Source organism: Centroberyx affinis, unplaced genomic scaffold (assembly GCF_046629955.1).
Source record: "Centroberyx affinis isolate AG114_WGS23_722 - 3 ecotype Tasmania unplaced genomic scaffold, CSIRO-AGI_Caff_v1 ptg002870l_1, whole genome shotgun sequence".
Lineage (NCBI taxonomy): Eukaryota > Metazoa > Chordata > Actinopteri > Beryciformes > Berycidae > Centroberyx > Centroberyx affinis.
The window spans coordinates 150390-174030 of record NW_027281003.1 but is presented as its reverse complement, the minus strand read 5'-3'; the positions used below and the strand labels follow the sequence as shown (position 1 = coordinate 174030).

At 41.3% G+C, this 23641-nt stretch overlaps 3 protein-coding genes across 3 annotated transcripts; all 3 read left to right on the top strand.

The window, feature by feature from the left end:
- The first annotated feature begins 3735 nt into the window (after nt 1-3735).
- arl13a (ADP-ribosylation factor-like 13A) lies at nt 3736-7102 on the top strand. Its single transcript, XM_071536427.1, has 9 exons — nt 3736-3809; nt 4209-4279; nt 4383-4635; nt 4807-4912; nt 5104-5309; nt 5458-5566; nt 5932-6196; nt 6301-6417; nt 6525-7102. Exons 1-9 carry the CDS (start codon nt 3751-3753, stop codon nt 6578-6580), a joined length of 1242 nt encoding a protein of 413 aa, XP_071392528.1. The 5' UTR covers nt 3736-3750; the 3' UTR covers nt 6581-7102.
- Nucleotides 7103-8115: 1013 nt separating this feature from the next.
- Nucleotides 8116-10694, top strand: tmem35 (transmembrane protein 35). Its single transcript, XM_071536426.1, has 2 exons — nt 8116-8266; nt 9269-10694. The coding sequence occupies exons 1-2, from the start codon at nt 8147-8149 to the stop codon at nt 9632-9634; spliced, it is 486 nt and encodes a 161-aa protein (XP_071392527.1). The 5' UTR covers nt 8116-8146; the 3' UTR covers nt 9635-10694.
- Nucleotides 10695-11394: 700 nt separating this feature from the next.
- Nucleotides 11395-22554, top strand: cenpi (centromere protein I). The gene is made up of 20 exons (XM_071536420.1): nt 11395-11609; nt 12172-12309; nt 12791-12909; nt 13833-13940; nt 14498-14546; nt 14721-14767; nt 15116-15205; nt 15307-15438; nt 15644-15787; nt 17217-17337; nt 17596-17690; nt 17859-17976; nt 18237-18301; nt 18707-18816; nt 19046-19181; nt 19411-19535; nt 20099-20147; nt 21183-21401; nt 21884-21925; nt 22124-22554. The coding sequence occupies exons 1-20, from the start codon at nt 11438-11440 to the stop codon at nt 22265-22267; spliced, it is 2223 nt and encodes a 740-aa protein (XP_071392521.1). The 5' UTR covers nt 11395-11437; the 3' UTR covers nt 22268-22554.
- The last annotated feature ends 1087 nt before the right edge of the window (nt 22555-23641 follow it).

The window sequence follows — 23641 nt, the reverse complement described above, 5'->3', positions numbered from 1 at the left end:
TCATCTTGAAAAAAAACAAAGGTCATCAAAGTGATCAAGGGAAATTCAATCAACCAAAGGGGAAAAGTGATCAAGGGAAAAACAAAGAGTAGGCTATACTTTTTCAATCAAAGAAAGGTTAGCAAAGAATATCTTCAACAAAACTCGATCCCAGATTCCAGACTCAGCAGTCAAGTGTCTCTGAGATATGTTTGCAATGTGGAGAACAGGAGCAGATGAGACAGGGTGTGTGATAACTATACTCAGCTGCTGCTGCTGCTTTGAGTGTGACTACGTGTGTGTGTGTGTGTGTGTGTGTGTGTGTGTGTGTGTGTGTGTGTGTGTGTGTGTGTGTGTGTGTGTGTGTGTGTGTGTGTGTGTGTGTGTCACTGGCAGCTGACAGGGCTGTGGTCAGAGTCTCGGATGAGTCTAGTCAGCAGAGGAGGATCATGCCTGATTGGACATTGCTGTAATAACTTAATGAGATAAGACCGGCGTAGAGAATGCAGCTCCAGGTGTCCAGGATGTTATTCATGCCATGTCAACTGAATGATGTCACTTTTATCTGCCTGAAGTATCATTTCATTACAGCTGCAGCGGCTCTATCCTGAAGTCCACTGTCCATGTTCTTAGGATTTTCCTACTTAGACATTATAATGTGAAGTTTTTAGCAATGTGGATTGGTAGGTAAAATGGTTGCCATTCAAAAACATGTATATCAAGTTATGAGTAGACATAGATATAGCTGCAGGGCAAAATTCTGCCCTATTCATGCCAGCTTGTAAAGAACCACAACACAGATCCATTATAATAGTGAAACAGACCATGAGGTGCAACCACAGCTCCTAGCGGTGAACCTCTGTGTATAAGGCCACCTAGTGGCCAAAATTAAATGTTACCATGGCACTGAGAAATAATGCAACAGCTACTGTAGTAAAGTTACAGTAGTGCCTTATTGTATCATACACATGCAGTGTCTATTAAGTGATCCATAAGCTATATTGCAAATTGTGTTTTATTATTAACATTACATAACATTTTAGTCCTATAAATGTTTAAGTTGCATTTGATAATGTATTATACTTATAGATAATAATAGTTACTAATAATTTATAGAATATATAATAATAATATAGATCATTTTAGTGGTCCCTTCTAAATAGTTTTCACACTAATCAAATGTGTAAAACCATATCTTGTTTTCTTTCTCTTTATTATGCAAACTGAAAAGTGTTGACATTGTTATTTCTGAGATCATAGCCCCCCTCCCATCTAATCCAATCAAAATGTACAGTGAGTACAGTGTACAGTGAGTCTACAATAAATCAGACCTTAACTATAATGGATGTTTTTGTTCCAATTATACCTGTGATCTGGGCTGGCTGGTTTGTCACTGTGTAGTGTAATCTTATCATTAAAAATAGCTATGATGTCATTATCTCCTGTAGTTGTGCAGCCTAAATCCATCCAAACGCTCTGTTGTTGCCATAGCTACCCCTCTCAGACCTGAAAAGGCGTGGGAGATCACAGCATGTCACAGATGACACCATGGGACACTTTTAGTTCTCATGGCCCGATATACACACCTTGATCTGTTCCAGTTAAAAAAGGAGCACGCCACCCAATGGGGTTGGCAATTGGCTCAAAGGGCCGTGGGATTGGTTGAAATGCCAATACCACACTTCCCAGATTGCACCTCCCACATGAGGTGACCAAGGGCTTAGTTTGAGCCTGATTAGCTCTGTAGCTGGCTGGTACAAGATGTCAGTAGAGAGGTGCACACAAGCAAATGCATGGACATAGAAATCCTTCTGTAAGTATTCCTTCAATTTCTCTTAGTTGTACTAAACTTTGCAAATTTTGCATCTGATGTGGTGAAGTAAGTGATACATGGAGACCCAATGGGGTCTCCATGTATCCTGTTTGAGCCTGTTTGAGGGACTTAGCAAGACTTGTAGTGTCCACTGGGCTTAAAATGCATTGTTTCATTTCATTGTTCCACTGCATTTTGTGTATGTCATGTTTGTTCATTGTGTGTGAATTTAGATTAGTCATTTTTCTTGATGCAAGAGTTTTTTAGGTTTAGATTTATTTGTTTCAGATATTGATTAAACACAGTCAAACTAGTCCTCTGTAGAGGTTTGTTGTTTACATCAACAGGTTTTCACATAGCCATGATTACTGCTGACACTGAAGAGTTTAACTCTGAATTTATCTACTGGGCCTCCTTCATCCTTTATATTCCCATCTGTCATTTTATTTATGCTTTCTGATATCAAGGGTGTCAATACGTTTGTTCTAGGCGCAGGCCGATATCAGATTTTCATGGTATGATCATGTCTGCCAAAAACATTCATGGTAAACAATATTATCACAGTATTTACAAAAATCAGCTGAAAATTGCTAGTAGTGATGAAACACAGAGAAAACCCAGAGAATTCGGAACATACAACATTTAATATTTTCCTATTTAAATCTTCATATTGAGCACAATACATAAACCTTCACATTTGAACTTTTCTTACATTCAACACTGAATCCTTATCGTGTCATTTTAAATAGTTGTTAATCATAGTAGTCACACTAATAATTCGTGTCAGTGTCATTACTGTTACTGTTCTGTACTACAGATAGTGAAACTGGTGTACTAGCCTGTTTTGAATGTCCAAAACACTGATTTTGGACACCTGAGTAAAATGCTCTTCTTGAACAGAGAAAATATTTACACCCTCATGCTCATAGTGTTGTGGAAATGCAGGCGATGGCTTGTCTGCCTTCTCTAGTCAAAACAAAAATGGGGTCAGCTTGTTAACTACACTGTGAAAGAGGGACATTCTTAACTGAATCAGTCAGGGCTTTAGCAGATTACAGAGCCTGAGCAGATGCAGTGGGCAAAGGGCTGACAGACGTGCTTGTTTTTTTTTTTAGCACATGCCCGGCTGTCACTTCAGACACACCTGCTGAGTGTGTATTACTAGACTTGAGCAGACGACTCATAGTTCCCAGGACATGGCAGAAAGCTAGTACTGTGCTCATGCATGAGCGGATTATGCCAGGCCAAGTGTGTGATGTCACCATTGATCATTGAGATTTATATGCTCAGGAGAATAGAAGATGCGAGAGCTATGACTCGTGTAAGTAGCCGACTAGTTATGTAAGAATAAACTAATCTTGCAATGTACAATGGAGATAAATCTTAACTGTTCAACTTATGGTACCAAGTATGGGTGAAGAAGATTCCTGTTAAAGTTTGAATCTGTGTAGTAAATGTATGCACCTAAAAGTCATTTCAAAAAGGAAATGGAAATCTGTATGTTGGAGAACATGATTGACAACACTGCAATGGTCCTTATTGCTGATTGCACAAAAATACTTAGATATTTTTGGTTGATTATGGATCCGCAATATTAAAGAAAATATGACTGCTTATATATTCAGCAAGTGAGCTAATTTTGGACTCTAAAGAGCTAGAGACAGAGACTTGGCAGTCACATCATTGCCTGGAGTGACCATCTGTAAAACTGTCCTAAGCCCACGGGAGACAGACACACAGCATCTTTGTGCTGGACCCGGCCATGACCCCCAGTGACTTAACAGATTGGCCCTTTTTGTGCGCATGTGTGTGTGCGCACAAAGGTGTATGCGTACGTGTGTGTGTGTGTGTGTGTGTGTGTGTGTGTGTGTCATACTAAGGTCTACCATCTGTTCCCAGGTACCAGTTCCAGAAAAAAATGGTGGCCACTGTGCTCACCTTGCTCACCTCAAGTAAACATGTTCAACCTGATGAGCAACTGCTGCACCTGGGTCTCCAAGATACAGGAGCCAATCAGGCAAGAGAAAGCAAATTACTTCAAAAATGACTGATTGAAAATTTTAATAATAGTCTGATGTCTATGAATTAAAGCTGCACTAGGCAAAATTTTTATGTAAAAAACCCTCACCTGTTTAATCAGCCTAAATGCAACAGATGGGAGTGTCCCATTCTCCTGGACTCACCAACGTTAGATCTTTTGCCTCTCTATTGCCTTTCGTATAAAGTAATCCTAGACATAACATGAGCAACTGTGTGCAGTTTACTGATGCCATCTTACATGATTTCTGGCTCTTGAAGTTCACATTTTTCAAACAGTTACCTCTTGCTGCCATTTAGCGCCAACATGTGAGTTGCCTAGTGTAGTTTTAACTCAAATTCAATGTTGTATTTTATTTTATTTTGTGCTTCTCCGCAGGAAAGTGGCAGTTCTAGTGCTTGGTCTTGACAAAGCAGGAAAAACATCCTCTATCAGGGGGATGTTCAGAGGTAATTCAACAGTGACTCATTTTTAAATGTGCCTTTAACAGAAATAGAGACAATAAAAAAACGCATCTGTGTCTCACAGCGTGTAAATATTTGTCTGCTTCAGTTCCCTATGCTATGGAAGCGGGTCCCACCCAAGGCTGTGTCCGCAACGAGCTGAGAGTGGAGAACTACCTGGTCACCCTGCTGGACGTGGGAGGGGCAGCGGAGTGGCGGGCCGCCTGGAGGGAGCACTATGGAGAGGTGCATGGGATCATCTTCGTGGTCGACTCCAGCGACAGGCAGAGGATCAAGGAGGTCAAGGAGCTTCTGGCTGACCTGCTGAAGCAACCAAGAGTGGCTGGAAAACCCATACTGGTGTAAGTAAAGTCAGCTTCTTAATTGGATGAATGGAGTGATTTGTTATCCACGGTGTAAACAGTGCTCTCTGGTGGCTGATGAGACAAAATATCAAAATAACTGAAGTCATTGGGTAACCGTAAACTTGGGGGGCGACTTTTTAACTGTGTAGTCTTTCCTTTATTTTTCAGGTTGGCCAATAAACAGGACAAGATGAACGCTTTGCTGGGAAGTGAGCTGATTGAGCTTCTGTCTCTGGAGAAGCTGGTCAACCAGAGCCGCTCTCTGTGCCATATTGTAAGTGTTGTCCTACAATTACCTACTGCTAGTTGGACAGACACAAATCTCATGTAGATATTGAGACAGACTGTGGATAGTAGACAAACAAGCAGGCAGACTGAGTGGCACAGAACTGTAGAAATGCAGGTAGACAACTCAGACAGAGAAACAGACTCATCCTGAATTGATGAAGTTTCCTTACCTCCCAGGAGCCTTGCTCAGCCTTAATGGACCTGCGACGCTGGTCGGACAGGAAGACTCTGCGGGGCCTCCGCTGGTTGCTGCGTGCCGTGTGTCTGGATTACCCAGAGCTCTGTGCCCGCGTGGCCCGGGACAGCAAGAGGCCTCTGGCTCCTGAAGAGAGGGAAAAACTTGGGAAAGCAGAGAAAGGACGCAGAAAACCCAAGGAGGAACGGTGAGAGACGTCTTCACATTCACATAGTTCATAGAGGTCTTTCCTTCAGATATTGTGCAGAGAATAGATCAAGAGCAACTTTGGTATAGAGTATTATTCAGTGTGGGCTGCACACTGACCTTTTATGTAAAATATTTTCTCACCTCAGAATGCGTTCCATCAAGTCTGAGCTTCGCCAGGTTCATCGACCGCAAGAGAAGGAGAAAAAGACCAAGGGTGGAGGCAAACTGCAACCCATTCGAAACATCCTGCAAAAGGTTAAGAAAATGTTATTAATCTGTTATCAATCAATCATGTGATATCATTACGTCAAAGCAGAAATATGTCTAAATCACTTTTTAAGACCTACAGTCTTTCTATAGACATGCTTTTATGTAATGATGTTTCTCTTTCTATTATTGTTCCACTATGTTAGTTTATTTTGTATAAATTTATCCCACTACCCCATCCTTTACCCTAACCAGGGTCTGTATCCCACCCTAACCCCAATGGTTATGCCACTGTCGTCTTCTTTCCTTGTGTAAGCTTGTCCTTTGTCTTTTGTTTGCTTTGATTGTGAAGCACTTTGGACATTTGTAATAATAAATACTTCGAATGGTGCTGACAAGTATTTTCCTCACAGGAGAACACACTGAAAAAGAAGCTGAGCAGAAAGAAGAAGAAGCAGGTTAAGATCAAGGAAGGTGAAAAGGACCAAGAAGGAGAGAATGAACAGGAGGAGGAGGGCGAAGGCAACGAAGGGGAGCAAGAGCAATCTGGACAGAAAGAGAAAGCCAGCAGTGCCCTGATCCCCCCAAAAAGAGGCAAACTGAAGCGCAAGACGAAGGTGAAAGAAGAGACTCTGGATGTGCCAGAATCACCTGAAAATGAAGAGAAGACACCCAAAGGTATAAATGGTTTAAATAAACTATCATCAGCTTATGGGTTCTTAATAAGCTTTCAACTCTTGTTTAAGGGAAAAAAATCAATATTTCTTTTCTCTCATGTCTAGCTAAAGGGGAAAAGAGGAAAAAGAAGAAAGTGGTGAAGGTAAAAAGGAAAAACAAGATCAATACGGAGGAGGTGCCTAGAGATTACTCCCAACCTGTTGACCTGTCTGCTACCTTTGGTGAGCCTCATCCACTTCTTTAATTCCCCACTCAAGTACGATAGCACTGTGGACTCTGTGATGAAATCCCAGTTTTAAAAGACAACCCTGTTTCCCAACCCTGATAGATCTGTATCGAAAAGCGATCATGGCTCTGAAGGAACGTCAGGAACAGGGAAAGTGAAAGAGTGAAGCCTGGTTGTGTCCCGTGACCTGAACGGGACGATGTGTGGTCTACTTGCAAGAGTTTATGGTCACACAGCATCACTTCACACACTCACATCTCAGCGAGTCACCAGGAGAAAGGCAGAGAGACACATTCTGCCTACTACTTCTTTATTATTTCCTTTTTACACTCTCACCTCAGACCTGATCCCTGAACCTTTGGAGTACAACTGGAAATTCCACTGTGTAGTGAAGGGCAGCTCTGAATATTTATTCATAGTGTGTGTTGTCCTTTTAATAGATATATATATATAAATAAATAATATATATAAAAATTACACAAAAGAAACAGAAAAAACAACAACAAAAAAGTCAAACATTAACTTCGCCAAACTGTTAGAAGAGTTTTTTGTTTATATACTATACTTTGTTATTTTGATTGAAAGGGAGATGTGATTTTTGAAATGTTTCAACTGTTTTTTTATGATTATTTGAAAAATGTCCACGTTTTCCAGAAATGAACAGTGTGTGTACAGGGTGGGCATCGTTAAAGTGATGAACAGATCTATGGAAAACTACAATAAACACTCTTTTGTCACTACTGTCATGTGTTTGATGTTATGTGTTTACATTATAGCAGGAGCAACACTCATACCACTTACGGTTATAATAGCGGGCAAATTATTTAGCAACCCTTATGCTACTTTCTGAGATACTGAAACTTTAAAAAAAGCCACAGTAAACTATAAATGCTTATTTGAATTTTTATAACCAAATAAGCTTAATTCTTTTGTATGCTTTTGACTGTCAGCCAATATAATAGGCAGATTTTGTTACACAGGATTTGCACCTCTACTCTTATTTGTTATAAAAGCCAAACATGAGGAAAAGGCCAGTTGTTTTCCATGAAAACAAAACACTAAAGTTCAAATGTGAATGGGCAACTTTACATCTTAAGTTACAATAATCACAAGGGATTGAATATGATGAGATATGGGCAAAAATGCCCTTTGTGCTCCTCCAGTGTATATTTATTAAGATTTTCTACTTTCATTTCAATCTGCTGGGTTTGGTTGAAAACTGAGAACAAATAAAACTGTCAAAAATATGATACAGCAAATGCTGTCTTATCTGAGACAAACTGGAACAAGCAGGAATATAAATTGGCAAGGTATTTATTGTAGGCTAAAACACAATTGTCCTCCGAAGACAAAATTTGAACATGGTGAAAGTTTGGTTAATTAAGGCAGTAATTTCAGTTAGGGAAATGTCCAATAACTGATCAGTCATGAATGTGTGTGGGGTGTGTTTGAGTTGCGGATGGGTAGACAGAGGTGTGTCCTAGATGCTGTAAGGGTGGTGTGGGGGTGAGAGGAAAGTGAGGGGGTTCCCGGAGTCACCTCTTGTCCCATAAACCCTAGCTCCGCCCCTGGCTCACTGGGCACTGACTGGGACTCGTACGTCGCCATTTTTGTCGCTCATCCTGAAGCCCATCCCCCTTGTGCATCTTCACCGGGAAAGCGTCGTTCATTCAGTTCACCGGGAAGCGACTAGGCTGCACGGTGGCGGGACTCCACACACGAAGATGGCCTCACCAAGGACAATAACTATTGTGGCCCTCTCATTCGCTCTTGGTTTGTTTTTCGTGTTCATGGGAACCATTAAGCTCACTCCGAGACTAAGCAAAGATGCATATAGTGAAATGGTGAGTAAAACTGCGGGGAGGACAAAACTGCTGGTCTGCATCCGAGGGAAAAGGCCATTGTTCTGTGTTGGGTGCAGATGCGAAAGGCTCTCAAGCTCGAATAATGTGCTGGGATGCTGACCTAAATTCGTCCAAGATACTGAATATGAATGCATCGTATATTTAGACATCATCACATCTATCGCCAAGCCTTTCCCAGCGGAATATTCTGTCAAGCATCCCTCTAAGACCTGCTGCATTCCCTGTATATAATACAGTTAGCATAAAGGCTATATGCTTAAAGATAATAAACCTTAATGTTATTGATATTGACAGCAGGCCTGCAACGTATTCATGAAACGATTAGATATAATTTCAGTCAACAGCCAATAAACACTGAAGTAGGAACGAATGAACGCATGCATCTCTATTCCTTTATAAATGTGTTACAGCATATAGATAATTTAGCATTGGCCTACTTGCAGCAAAGAACGGGCCCAACAATCATCAGTTTTGCAAATATTAATCTATATGTGAATATGTGTTGTAGTTCTCGCTGTCAATTCATGTGGAGAGTAATTTAATAGCCAAAGAGCAATGGCGGCGCATTCGAGCAAATTCTGTGTGATGCACCTGCTGGTGCTGATGTTGAACTGCTGTGTGTAAGGTAGTAGCTGCCATGCGTGTAGACTTCACATTAAATCCAACTGAATATGCATTGAGAATAATTGCTTAGTGTCGTTCAGCTTCATTTTATAAGATTATAGGGTTTTCTTCAGATAAGGCCCAACTGCAGGCCTGCAATTAAAGCGATAGGCACACATTCCCAGACTCATTACAGTGAGGAAATCAAAGCATTTTAGTGGAGAAACACTGCTTGACTTGAGGATGTGAACCTCTAATGCACACTTGGTCCTTAATCCATCTCACTAAAAGACTCCCAGTAGAAGTTTCTACTGCCTGAAGGAGTTGTTGAGTCTTTTAGGATTAACTGACATGATGTCTCTGTTCTGTGTTTTTCAGAAAAGGGCATACAAGAGCTACGCCAAGGCGTTGCCAGGCCTGAAAAAGATCGGCATCAGCTCGGTCCTGCTCCGTAAGATCATCGGCTCCCTGGAGGTGGGCTGCGGTGTGGTTCTCACCCTGGTGCCCGGCAGGCCGAAGGATGTGGCCAACTTTCTGCTGCTGCTGGTCATGCTGGCCGTCCTCTTCTTCCACCAGCTAGTAGGAGACCCTCTGAAACGATACGCCCACGCTCTAGTCTTCGGTATTCTGCTCACCTGCCGACTGCTCATCGCCCGCCAGAGCGAGGACCGGCCGGAGAGGGAGGAGAGCAGGGAGGAACAGCACATGAACGACCAGGAGAAGAACAAGGTCAAGCAGTCCTAAGCTCCGCTTCCCCTTTGGTCTGGGCCGCAGCGAAGGGAGCCTCGTGCCTCTTCTATGGATTGTAGTAATTCAAATTTTGAAGGAAGCAGTCACTACTGATAATGATGCCCCTCACACACATCCCCTGTCCCATCCTGTTGGCTGACTGGTTACTCTCACCTACTCCTCTGCACTGTTATTGTGAAACTGAAAACTCTTGTTCCATAAATCCGATACAAAACTGTGGACAATCATACCTGTGAAAACTGTAATGAGCTTGGCTCATTGTCACACTAGTCCATCCATTTTCCCTTTTTTGTTGTCCTTATTTATTCCACCATTACAATGTGTTAAATATGTATGTGTTTTTGTTTTTACTTTCATATGAATTTCCTTTAGGCTACAAGTTGATTTGAGAATGCTGTTGTTTTTCATGAATGAATATTTGTAGCCTGTTTTTCTAACTTGTTTTTTTATATCTTAGGCAGGGGAAACTGATAATTTATGAATTGTATTATTTTACAATAGTTCAAGCATGTTTCATTTGGCCTAAAGTATAGATTATAAACCAAAATTAGTACTATTGGATTTATAGACTGATTATACATCATCTCGCATTTATTGAATATCACATCATTTTTTTAGCAGAAGGCCTGTTTTAGAAAAAATATATAAATACTAGTTGTTCTTTTTCCAATACCTATACGCATGAAATCCCTTTTCCTAAAGAAAAATAAGCTGAAAATCCTCCTTCTCATTTCAGCTTCAAGTATCACCTTGAAGTTGTTTAGTTGGAAAGGACAGCAGGTGCTGCATCAGGTGTCTGATACTAGGTTACATGTTTCCAGAGCAAAACCCAATGAAAAGTGTCTTTCCTTGTTAACAAAACTGGATTTTGACTTTTGCTGTTCACAGTTAATAGTCTTATGTTCATTCACTGTCACTTATGTCTTTCGCTTATTTGTTTGATTTGTTTGAATTTTCTCATTGAAGCTATGAAAAGGATTCCTATTCAAATTTAGCTTTTTGGATGCAATCTCAGTTGAAAATCATATCAGTTTGTCTTTTCACAATATTTCTGTAAAAGTAAATGATATAATTAAAATAAAGAATTGGAGGTGAGATGGACTAAATGTTGTTTATTTGTGTTTTTTGATTTCATTCAACTGCACTGCACACTTAATGCCAATTCAAATAACACAGCTGTCCAACAATATGGGTTTTTTTCCCACAACATTGTGTTTTTTTTGTTGTCTCATATATAACAATGTGTACATCAATCCCTGTTAAGGTAACTACTTCATAACAAGCCAATAAACTGCACAGCCTAAAATGCAGTGCTCTCCATCATGCCCTAACAGTGGCTAGATGTGTTATTTATGTTATCAACATTTTATATTACACAGTTTTGGATTGCATTTTGTTAAATGAACTTGGATTTACAGTCAGGGCTGTAAACCAAGAGTCTAACCACCTTCTTACTCACATCATAGTAATAGCATGAAACTAATGTAGTTATATGATACGGTATTATTGGGGAAAATACGTGCCTTACAGTACATATAATTGATTTGTGTTATATTGGTAATTGTTCGACTGATGATCACGGACTGGAGATAATAGTTTACCCACCTACTTTATTTACCACTAAGTTGTAGGCGGTTGAGGTGAGAATGGGATGGACTACAACTACCAGGAAGCAGGCTAGCGGATGGAGTATACTGCGCAAGCGCACGACAAACGGTCGCGCGGAAGATTTGAGTTTTATTTGAATGGCTGAAGGCTGAGAGAAACAAATATTTTTTTGTTTTTAGCAATGTAGCAATGGCAACAACGCTAAACCTGTCGCGGCCGCCGGATTTAGACTCGTTGTCTACAAGCGACCAATCTGTCTCTAGTCGGAGCAGTAACAGAAGTTTGAGAGTCGCAGAGAAAGAAAGAAGAAAAAACGAGGCGGAGGACCCGTTTGTTCTTGCGCTGAAGTACTTTTCAGACGGTAGGCACGGCTCACAACACACCCAGCAACGGCAACGCTAGCTGGCTAACGTTGGCGTAACCAACGTTACTATCCAGTATTTACAACAAGGAAAATAGAAAGACAGAAAATAGGCATGGCCAGAAAAAATCTTTCTTTTTGAATATGGGGCATAGCGTTACCGATAAGTTACCTAACGTTGCCAAATTTACCATCCATTTTTTCCCAGTGAACTTCTCAACTGCTACGCTGGTTTACGTTAGCTAGCTAGCTAGTTAGCTGGCGACATCAAACCAGGATTCGTGGCAGGAATGCTTTAGTTTGGCTCAGTAAATAGTTTCTTTAAGTCAGTTACTGGTAACACAGTGTGGTCTCTTGGTCACTTGACCAAACATCAACTTTAGCAGTAACAAACAAACAAACTCTATACTTAAGCTAGCTCGTTCTGACATCTGAACTTGTTTTTTTGTGGTTTCTTTGTTGTATTGGTCAGCTGTGTAACTGAACCTTTTCTGTTACACACACACACACACACACACACACACACTTACACACTGATGTGCCATTTCTCCTCTCCCTCCAGTTGAAGCAGGCACTCCGTGTATTGGGAATGATGAGGTGGAGAGGAACCTGGTGCTGGTGGAGAGAGTGGCATACAGTAAAGGACTTCCCCCAGAAGCCATCTCTATTATGCTGGAGTTTGCCATGAGCCTTCGTATGGGTAAGACAGTCACTTTTATATCTCAGCAACTGTGGGCTGGATATGTGTTAAATTTGGCTTTTCCAACCATGGGATTGGGCCTCTATTTGTAGGCCACTGATACGATAATTGGCTCAGTACAGAAGTTTCTTATCAAAATTAAATGCAATAATATCTGGTAGTTATTTTAAAATATAATACTATTGTGTTTGCACCACACAAAAGCCACTGTAAAAGCCATTCAGCCTGCCTTTGCACAGTTTCATTGACCAGTTCACATGTTGGAGGTAAACATTGCTTATGCAGTAGATGTGATGTGTAATTATCAGTTTGATGTGAACACATAGTTTTCATATGTATCAAACACAAGGTACATGAATTGTCTGGCCTGGAACACCTGTGTTAAGTTGATGGTGTCTCTTGATAATCTAGTATTTTAGCAGTCAGTCTCACTTTTGTTCTCTCTATATGTGTTTTTCTTTTTGTGGTCTGCTCTGTGTAGGATCTAGTCCGTGTGTCCGGGTGCTGAAGTGTCTGATCCCTGCCACTGTGGTGCCACAAGAGGCCGTTGTTCGAGCGGTAGTTTGGCTGTGTGTCGGTAAAATACCTATCACTACACAAGTAAGGACCAAGTAATTGATTGACTTACAACTGTCTTACACTGTCATTTGTGTTGGGCTTGCCTATAATACCTCAGATGCAACAGAAAAGAGCATCCCATCCTCTCCTAATTGAGACCCCATAGATTCACCCTATTTTCCTAAATGAAATTTGGGTGTTGGTACACTTCTCAGTCCACAGGAAGTGACAACACTTTAGAGCAAAATATTTTGTCCCTTTTGATATCAAGCGATCACAGACCGGCTGGGTTGGTAAACATGACCATGCTGTGTGCCATCTGCTGATGTAACGATATATGATTTCTGGGTATTTAAGTTCAAATTTTGAAAACATTTCCCTCTTGCTGCCATTTAGAGCTGCTAATGTGTAAAGTTGCCTGTTGAAGTTTTATGCTTGAGCTTTGATCTCAACGATAGTTAATTTTTTTATTTTGTGTTATAGTGCAATAATTTCTTGAATTGTTTGTTTTGCCCTAATTCTTTTAATTCACAAGCACATTGTTGGATTAGAAGTACAATGGTTACGTTCACTATCAGAGAAATATGGGAGAATTCTAAATAATTAATAGTAATTAGTTTTACTTAATTTTCTATTAATCTAATCATCCTACATACAATAACAAAAGTGTGAGTTTAGTTTACCTGTTGCTGTTGCCAGTAGCCACCTGATCAATTTTTAAGCTGCAGGCTGTGAATTAAGACTACTTAAGCTGTCTGTATACTTTGCATTCATGCAATTATTCAGTCTGGAAAAATAACTGGAAATCAACAAAACAACACCTAAGAGGTTCTTGGACTATGCAGCGATGAGTGAGTGTTGGTTTATCTGCCTGAGAGTCTGTATGTGTTGTGTCTGGTTAAGGTTTTAGCCTAATAATTCATGAATCTGAGTGTATGTCCAATGCATGTGTACATATTTTCCAGGTTCTTTTCATAAAATGGGTGTTGACCATTTTTGACATGATTGACGCTAAGGACCAGCTTCGAGCCATCTATGGCTTCCTCTTCAGCTTTGTGACAGAGGAAAATCTGGTATGTATAGTGATGATCTTGGCATTGTTGTAATAAGCTGCTTAGCACAAATGTGACAGCATCAAATCAAATTTGTATACAATTTATTTACAACTGTTTGTTTGAGTGGGAAATCTAAAGTTTACTAATCTTAATTTGACATTTGATTTAAATGACATATTTATATTTGTATCTGTCAGAGCTTAGTATAAATAGGAATAAATTGGTAAATGCCACTTGGTTTATGTATGCTGTGCCCTATTCCAGGCGCAGAAACAGTCTCAGTGAGATAGATGGAGCTAAATGTCTGCCTGACTAGAAAGACAGACCATTAGTTGATCTGGTTCAGGTCAAGCATAAAGTTTATAGACAACAAAGGGGTTTGTTTTATTCTTAATAACCAGCAAGATACTTCATAACCAGCCCTCAGTGGTTTGTGACATGGTTGTTGTTAGTAGACACGTGAATTATTGAGTGCTTACCAGCATAGTGACATGACTTAATTAGGTGATATGAGAGCCACTGAACAGTTTTGATGTTTGTGGATTAATGATGAAATTGTGTTGCAATTTTTTCAGTGTCCTTTCGTCTGTCATCTGTTGTACCTTTTGACCAGAAAGGAAAGTGGTAAGCCAAACATTATCACACCTGGGATGTGATATACATGGTTTTGTTTACAAGGTTTTTGGATATACAACTGCCATTGATTTGTTTTTCTGGGTTCCTCCATTATCCTCTGTTTTTTTGTGTTAACTTCATGCCTTCTCTAAGCATAATCTCACACTTCTTTTTCCATCATAGTGCGACTGTTCAGAGTCAGGAAGCTACTGGATCTACAATCTAAACTGGTAACCATCCTCTGTTTGCCCTTTGCAGATTTTATGTGATCAAATTTCATAGATAGATTCAACCTCTCGTTTCCACATCCTTTCAGTTCTTTGGAGCAATCTATCAAAACTAGTACATGATTTCCTCACTCAGTATGTAAATCCATTCAATGATAAATTGCTGGAGGGAATAATACTGTCATATTGTGTTATCTGCACTATGCACACAATTCCCATAAACAGTTTATCCTCTCATATAATCGTTTATCGTTGTATTGCATATAATTAGAGACCTCAATCAAAAGGGGAGATGCCTAGCTCAAAGATGTATCATAAACAGTATGTTCATATTCTCTCCTTTCTCCTCAGGGCAAGCAGCCGTTCCTCTTGCACTTACTGTCGCTGTACAAAGTGTTCTGCCCCGAGTTGGTGACGCTCTCCCTTCCGTCACGAATGAGGGTTTGTACCTGGACTGTGCAGTTCACACCCACTTTGCTTTTATTATAACATATGACCATCAAAAGCACCGTAGTGATTGTATCTTTCCTGTTGTCTCTCAGGCAGGGTTTAGGAACCACAATGCCCCCTGGAAATCAGCATTGATTGCTGTGCAGAAAAGGAGCAATTCCCAGGTTGCCTCTGGCATCAGTCTGACCTTCGGGATGAAAGATAAGACCAACCCTAGGAAAAGGGTATGGACGTGGGTCGGGTTTAAGTTGATTTTGTCTGATTCGGTTGGAAGAACAATTTTGAAAATGGATGTAGAATTTATTGTGTAGAGTGATCTCAGCCTTTTTAAGTTTTTCCTTTCATGTTGGCATCAGGATTAATTCCAGGAAATGAAATAGCCTAGGCTTGCCTGTATACTTACTTGCCTGTTTTACTATACTGTCTCAGAAACATTGCCATCTGGAACTGCCAGCATTGAGTTCTGCAGTCCAAATCCAGGCTCAGACCGACACTATCTCCAGCAGAAAGGTGGTCCCCCTGGTGCAGCTCGACTCCTTCTCTCAACTGCTGGAAAATCTCCACCATATAGAGGTAATTTTTCCTAGGACGACTCTCTGAATTCTACTTCTGAATCTGCCTCTGTCTCTCTCTCAGCCTCTACCTCTCTGTACTTCTGCCACCACTCTCAGTTGGTAGTCCCATAGCCCCAAAACACCTGGATTAGGAACGGATGGAAGATGAGCATTTAAGCAGCAGAATAAATAAAGTATGTCAATTTCTGAATACTGCACGCCATTAGAAGGAATGACCCCACTCCATTTAACTTGTGATATTTCATCATGGCCACAGGGTGGCACTGTATCACTTGTAGATTTTTGCCTGGACCAAGTACGAGGCCACCAGCAACTTTGTCCTACAGAAACACAGCAGAGGTGGCCTGGTACTGTCATTTGTTTATTAGATTCAAGCATAAAGCAGCTTCATGAGCACTCTGCTTGTCATTTGCTTACTGAACGTGCCATTGCTCTGTTTACAGACTTCATCAGTGGTATGTTTATCCTCTATGAATGATGAATTAACAAATGAAAAGAGATGTACTGAGTAATCCACTGAAAAAGTTACAAAGCGAACGGCCATTTAAAAAGGCCTCCCCATAAATGTCTATTTGCTCTGCAGATCCAGTGACCTGATAAACTAACATAAATCATTTTAAATGGCTTAAGGACTTTTATGCTTCATGCTACATAAATTTATCTCTTTCACTGCTCACAAAGCCAACATGAGTAATAAGGCGTTCGGATGGCGATAGCATTAACTGTTTTTATAGCCGAGGAGCCGTAGTTTACCATGTGCTGGGATGGACAGATGAGTACAGTCAATCATCCAGATAAAACTATTCAGGGGGATCATCGATTCTCTCCTCCTTCGCCTGCACTCCCGTTGTTAAAAGCAGAATGTTGCTTTCTCAGAATAATGATGCATTTGCCCCGTAATTATTGGAAGACTGAGCTGTGTCCGTCGACAATCTGTCTTCCCTGGTTCTAATTTATTTATTATACTTGACAAAGTCCCCATATTGGGAGGCAGCTGTTCATACACAATAAGAGACTGGAAAATGTCTTGAGTGATGGGAGAAATGTCCCAATGCTGGCATTATGAGGATTACTGGATACTGAAGAATTAGCCCAGTAGCGGATTGATGGCCCACTCAGTGAAAACAAGGACATGAGCATCAGGGGATTCTTATTCTTCAGTAGGTGAACTAATCTCCTGATTTGAGCCGATTTAGCACACGGATCAGCTTTGCGCTCTGGCCTTAAGTGTGTGTGTGTGTGTGTGTGTGTTTGTCTTTGATGTGATGTGAGAGACTGTGTGGGTACAGGTAGACAATATGATTTATTTCATCACATCTCTGTGCTTCTCCTCTGTAGTCATGCATATTTTATACTATTGTCGTTGCCACTATTATTTATCGTACTTTTTTTGGATGTATGTGTTGTTTTTTCTTCATTTACGCCAGCTGCCAGCTCAGATGGGCTCTCTGCTGGGCTCCAGCCTGGCACTGCAGTACCTGGACTGTGTACAGGATGAGTCTGCCTTCCTACGCCTAAACTTCTGGCTTGGCCATGCTCTCCACGAAGGTAGGGGGATAGCAACTACAAAACTACTCTGACATCTTCCATCAGGAAGATGCATCCAAAGCAAAGCTCACCTTGAGTTGAACCCAAACAACATTACCTAGTTGGCATATCAAAGGGATTCTTTCAGGGAAAGGTTTTAAAAGAGAGGGAGGATCTCACTGTCAAAAGACATATAGAATCAGAAACCTGCTGCTTTTTTCTTTTTGTTCCCTTGACCTTTTCACCTGCTAAACGCCCATTTTCTCTTTTTTTGTGAAGAGTTTTTATTCTGCAGCGATGGAGGAGTCTCCCAGAATTCAGAAGAGGCTCTACAGTTTTTGGACCGGTTGCTGTCCACACAGCACTTTCTCCAGGTGAGGCTCACCCTTCAGGCCCGACGCCGACCTCTCTCCCTCACACCTGTCATCCACCATTTCCTGTGTCCCTTGACTGGCACCCATGCACTCAACTGACACTCGCTGCTTTTTAATAAGTGATACCACAGACATATGTTTTTTTTTTTGTCCCATTTGCTCACCCAGGAGGGATTCTCCAGCACAGAGGCCTTTCTCTACAAATTTCTCAACGTCTGGGATGGTTCCTTCCTCCGCCCACAGATCCTCAGCCTGCTGAGCAACATCCCTGTTGTCCCCAGTTCCTGTGAGTATTCCCTACTCCACCATTTGTCTCTGTCTGTCTCTCAGTCTGTCTCCCTCTTGTGTGCTCTCTCTTTCTCTCTGTGTCTCTGTCACACATACACACACTCGATTTCCTGCCCAACCATGCTGTCTCCCCTAATTAAAATGCAGCCACATGCCCATGTTAGCCAGGCCTGCCATATTCTGCCATGTGCTGGGAATTGCATGGTGGCGCGCTGAATTATATGGCTGGTGCAACTGTAATCCTCTATCTCTCCCCAGGTATCAGACGGCTTCTGTTTGAGCCCCTCATGCAGCTGTTCTTCACATCCACGCTGTTTTTCAAGGTAGACAATATGGTAGCTTTCATCCCTGAGACACAAGTAGAACTAGCTTGCTACTGTATTTGAATCAGACAGAGAAACTCAGATTGTTACTTAATAAAACAGACCCTAGATGGCATTTTGTATTTATAAAGCACTCGTTATGGCTCTTACTCTAGGCTCTGAGTGTGTTTTAACTGTGATTAACCCTTTCCCTCCTCTTTGTGTGTGTGTGTGTGTGTGTGTGTGTGTGTGTGTGTGTGTGTGTGTGTGTGTGTGTGTGTGTGTGTGTGTGTGTGTGTGTGTGTGTGTGTGTGTGTGTGTGTGTGTGTGTGTGTGTGTGTGTGTGTGTGTGTGTGTGTGTGTGTGTGTGTGTGTGTGTGTGTGTGTGTGTGTGTGTGTGTGTGTGTGTGTGGGCACCCTTTCCAGTGCGGTTTGATAGAGTGTCTGAACAGTATGCTGTTGAAGTGGCTGACCTGGCACTCTGTGTACGCTCTGGAGGATGGCTTGGATATCAGCCTCAATAGCCACACCTCCATGTAAGTCTCACATATACTTCCTGGGGCATTGGGCATAAACAAGCAATAGACCTGAAACACTTCATCATGTGAATTGATTCATTGAGTACAAGGGTCACAGATCTTTAAGCTTTTTTCTTCTTTCAGGCTAAGTAACACTGTAACCACTTTCTCACACCTAACCAGTCCTTTCAGGCTTACACTTACACGTGTTGAGGCGTCTGACCCTCTGCTCTGCCCTCTTCCCCAGAAACATGACTTTGTCAGGGTTCAAGGATTCCTTGATGGAGCTGGTGCATTTCGTGGGTCGCCTAGCTTCTGTGGGCCTTCAGCTTGAAGGCTGTCACTCTCTCCTGCTCAGTTTCATCCTGGATTTCTATGAGACGGTAACTAGGCTGATGCTGATGAATGTGTTTACTTTGTCCGCTTAGTCAGGCAAGATAAAACCTGTCCCTGGACTTGTTAGGTGCCTCTACAGCATCTGGCAAAGCAGGGTCGTAATAAAAGTAGGAGCAATGAGATATTTGTTTGTGTATATGTGCGTTTCACTCACCTCTGCTCGGTCACTGTGCATGTGCTTGGGTGTATGCCTGCACACTTCTCTCCTCCCCCCAGGTGTGTGACATGTTTCTGAAGTATGGGCTCCCCCTGGTGGTGATGCCCCCGGTTGGAGTGTTCTACCCGGCCCTGTTTGCCACCGATCCCGTTAGCGTGGACAGACTGGCCCACATCATGTACAGGTGAGGACTCGTCATCTCCATGCTACAGACTGCCGCAAGATTATCTCGACCTCAGCCTCGTACACACACCAGCTGTATGTCATATGCAAAATACCCTGCATGTAATATGTCATTCGTGTATGCATATTTGATGATGAAAAGGAACTGGAATCAGAAATGGCTTCAACGCACTTCCTCAGTAAATCTGACATGTATGATTTATGATAATGAAAGGCTAAGAGGCAATACACTTAAGCTCTCCTCTCCTCTTCATAAGTAGAATTCAAGCATCATTTATAACTCCAGGCTTGAATTACACGCATCCTACGATGTCAACTAATTGACTGTAGCCTGGGGAAGTGAAATAAAACTATTCCAAAGCTAAGCATAAATATGTTGTGACAAAAGAACATTGTTTTACTCTGCATCTTCTTTCACAACTCGTGCAGCTACGATGATAACTAACAAGGTTAAATACACTTCAACATGTTTAGGTTGCTGGAAATGAGCATGTATATTTGGTTTTCCTACAATTCAGGATCACAGAGGTCACTGCTCTTTTTTTATTTTTTATTTATTTGCAGGTACAAGGTGAACTTGACATCAGCCAAGAGTCAAGAAAAACTGACAGAGGTAAAGAAAACTTTTGTTGCTATGCATGTGCGAGATTCTGCATAATAAGGTCAAGGAAAGCTGCTTACCACACTTAGTGCAAAATATTGCTGCAACATATTTATATGTCCATCTGTTCCATCTGGACACCAGGTACGTGTCATACAGTGGGGAGAAAATACTTTCCATAATGGCAGTTAATTTGATTAAGAGATGGCCTGTTGGTTTGTCAAGTCAGGTTTATTTATATAGCCCTTCATCACATTGCATGTCTCAAAGGACTGTACAAAGAACAAACCTATCTAAATCTAACTAATCAACAATCAATCACAAGACAAAAATGGGGAATACAGTGTACAAACAAAATAAAACACAAAGCCCAAGATACACACCATTTGGCATTTTTAATTTAATTTTAAATGTATTTCCAAACTATTGTTGCATTTATATTGCAGGAATGTAGCTTATGCTATTATGTAGATTGACTTAGTTTACTTATTTGCTGTTTGTAAACATTTTGAGTTACTGTGGTGCAAAGAGGTTTTCCATTACCTAGTCCTGCCCTTTAGGAATCCACAAGCATTACCTATAGCTGATATACTCAAAACAGTCTGGGATGGGGACTTGAAAAGATGTTTTTTTGGTTATGTTTTTTTATACGACTGCCACTATATGACATGAATTTATAATTAGATGTCAGCCAGCCAATATGCTCAACTCAAAATGTCACTGCATCTTATCAAGGAAAATGGACCCAGTAAACGACTTGCAAATTCATCAAGCGCAGCAAACATTAGAGATAATGGATAATGAGGTCTCGTATAATATAATGGGGTCTCGCATAATATCCAACCTTGGTGAAATTCTCAAGATATTTAGACATGCAGAGTGGTTTGGTTGAACTCTCTCTGTCTTTCTCTCTCTCTCTCTCTCTCTCTCTCTCTCTCTCTCTCTCTCTCTCTCTCTCTCTCTCTCTCTCTCCACTTTCTATCTTTCTTTCATCTAATTCTCTCCCCATTCTGTCTTGCCTTTCTGACTCTCTCATCTGTTTTTCAGCAGGCCTTTCACATCAGCCGACAGACGTACCGTGAATTCAACCACTACCTGGTCGTCATGGTCAACTGCCTGTGGAACTCCAAGATGTTCCAGCCGGGCACAGGTATGGAGCTGGGAGAGGAGCTGCTGGTCGAGAGCAAAGTGCCGCAGTACTGGACCAGCTTCGACTTCATCCACCACCCTGCCTTCTTGAGCTACGCTGTCGACTTTCACCACAAGGTGGGTGTGTAGCATTTAGGATGCTTTGGTTTACTTTCTGATTTGTCTTGTGTGGAGAGATTCAGATAGGGTCCTGTCTGGTGCAGCACAGCCCAGAGGGGGTGAAGCAAAATTATTCTTCTAGCCGAAGGGTATCATCAACATACCCTTTTTAAAAACACCTGCTGAAAAGCTCATGCTGATTTTCAAACTGTAAGAGGCATTTGATGTACCAGCACGCAGCCGGTCTGTCCAGTTTGGTTAACAGACTTACAGGCCAGACAAGGAGACAAATGTGGTATTAATGTATCTTTCATGGAAGATCCATTAATACAGTAGCGCATTTTATTATTCATGGGAGCTGCATGAGACGTGAGTTTTCATCATATTTAATAATACACGTACCTTCTTTTGGTTCTGTCCGACCACAACTTCCAGCGATGTTCTGCTGAGATTTACTAGGTGTGGGTTGACAATGAATATTTATGTTCCCTCTTTATCAGTGTTGGCCAGGGAGCAGGGGCATGGACCTCAATTCCATAAAGGTATGAAGGGTCTCCTTTTCATTTCCTCCTTGTTAATAGACTTCACGTGTAGTGATGTCAGTTTGAAGTTTAGAATTCATATTTCATAGACTTTTTTTTTTTTTTTGTAATGATCAGAGACCTGTTTGATCATGGAAGTCTTTAGATGGCCTGTATATAACTCTCTCTGTGTGTGTGTGTATGTGTGTGCGTGTTCAGCATTCCAAGCCATGGGGCTGGTACCTGGAGTATCTGTTTGCCCAGGGCTTTGATGGCCTTAAACAGTTTGTTCAGAGTAACATCAGCCGGCGATCCACAGCGGGCGACGGGCAGGGCGACAGTCTGCCCGCAGACCAGAGGTAGACGCTCAACTCAATGAGAAGGAAAACACAACCACTTGGATCTTACTCACCTTATAAAAGACTTGTACATATTTTATCCCCTCATCTCTTCCAAGACAAGACACTCACCAGACATCTGAGTGTGTCTTTTTTTATGTACATAAATGTGATGTGTTTATCCTGTATTTTTACTTAGCATTGTCTAAATCCAATTTTTAGCTTACTTGTATTTGTTTTGTTGTCCATTCTTGTACAGCTTGCCATCTGTCGTTCCTGTGGCTCTTGCACATTGATAAGAATAAATGAGCGTAGGACTTTTACTGAAGAAGCAAATAAAATCAATTTGTTGTGTCTAATGACAACATTATACTGCAGTACTTGACGGAGACGTAACATGTGAAGGTACACATACCAAAGTGTCTTGGGCTCATTCCCTAAAGGCAATGTGAATTTAGTCTCTATCAAACGGCATCAATTACTTGGGAATTCATTATGGGGATAATTATCAGTATCTATTGCAGTAAGTTGCTCAACCATCTGGAAAACAACATTTTCCTTTAATTGAGGGACCCATCTGGATAGTTAATAGGTCCTTGGCTCCTCAGCTACTTTGGAAAATATTGGGTGCAGTGAAATCCACAGCATGCCAGTTCTCAAGAGATCAGCTTTTCTCCCTCCTCCACCATCGTGACTGAGAACAAGACCAACAATCTCATGTATTTGCATAACTTTTGTTGTGCTTGTGTTGACACATCGAACTTCTGTCCAACTTTCCTCATTTCACTGTAATCTGTAAGCAATGCAAATGCAATGGGTATGAAAGGCCACAAGTCATTTAAAGCTGTGGTTCCCAAAGTATGCTCTTGGGACCCCCAGGGGTCCTTGACGGAATTCCAGGGGGTCCCAAGAAAAAACCCTATTGTTATCACCATGGCATCATATCTACCGACATAAATTTTCTCAGATGGGCTTCCATAGGACAAAATCTTAAATTTTACTAAATGGGGTCTATTGTGGATCTATTTGTCGAGTCTTTGGTAAGAAAGTTTGGGAACTCCTGATTTACAGTACCATTGGTCTCAAATGAGCAGTGACCAAAGCCAGGAAAAGATGGACTGAACAGCCTCATTTTTACATGCATCTGTATTGTCAAACCTCTCGTGTCAAAAATGACAAGAAGATTTGTGAATGTTCACTCTCAACCTGGGGCCAAATTCACCAATTCACCCCCCCCCCAACCCAACCACTGACTCCAGTCTCATGAAGGCTTGCAGCTCTCATGGCGCACTGGAGTCTTGGAAGTTTTTTTTTTTTTTATATCTCAACACTGGTTTGCTATGATGGAAATCGATATCTATTCTTCTACTCCCCCGTGATCAAAGTGAAAGCTAGTTAA

Bases quoted from the DNA above. Each gene is read 5' to 3' on its own strand.
- cenpi (XM_071536420.1), top strand. From the start codon at position 11,438: ATGGCAACAACGCTAAACCTGTCGCGGCCGCCGGATTTAGACTCGTTG. The intron at 13,941-14,497 runs GTATGTATAGTG...CAATTTTTTCAG, and splicing joins TTGTGACAGAGGAAAATCTG to TGTCCTTTCGTCTGTCATCT. The intron at 18,817-19,045 runs GTAAGTCTCACA...CCTCTTCCCCAG, and splicing joins CTCAATAGCCACACCTCCAT to AAACATGACTTTGTCAGGGT.
- arl13a (XM_071536427.1), top strand. From the start codon at position 3,751: ATGTTCAACCTGATGAGCAACTGCTGCACCTGGGTCTCCAAGATACAG. The intron at 4,636-4,806 runs GTAAGTAAAGTC...TTTATTTTTCAG, and splicing joins GCTGGAAAACCCATACTGGT to GTTGGCCAATAAACAGGACA. The intron at 5,310-5,457 runs GTGAGAGACGTC...TTCTCACCTCAG, and splicing joins AGAAAACCCAAGGAGGAACG to AATGCGTTCCATCAAGTCTG.
- tmem35 (XM_071536426.1), top strand. From the start codon at position 8,147: ATGGCCTCACCAAGGACAATAACTATTGTGGCCCTCTCATTCGCTCTT. The intron at 8,267-9,268 runs GTGAGTAAAACT...TGTGTTTTTCAG, and splicing joins AAGATGCATATAGTGAAATG to AAAAGGGCATACAAGAGCTA.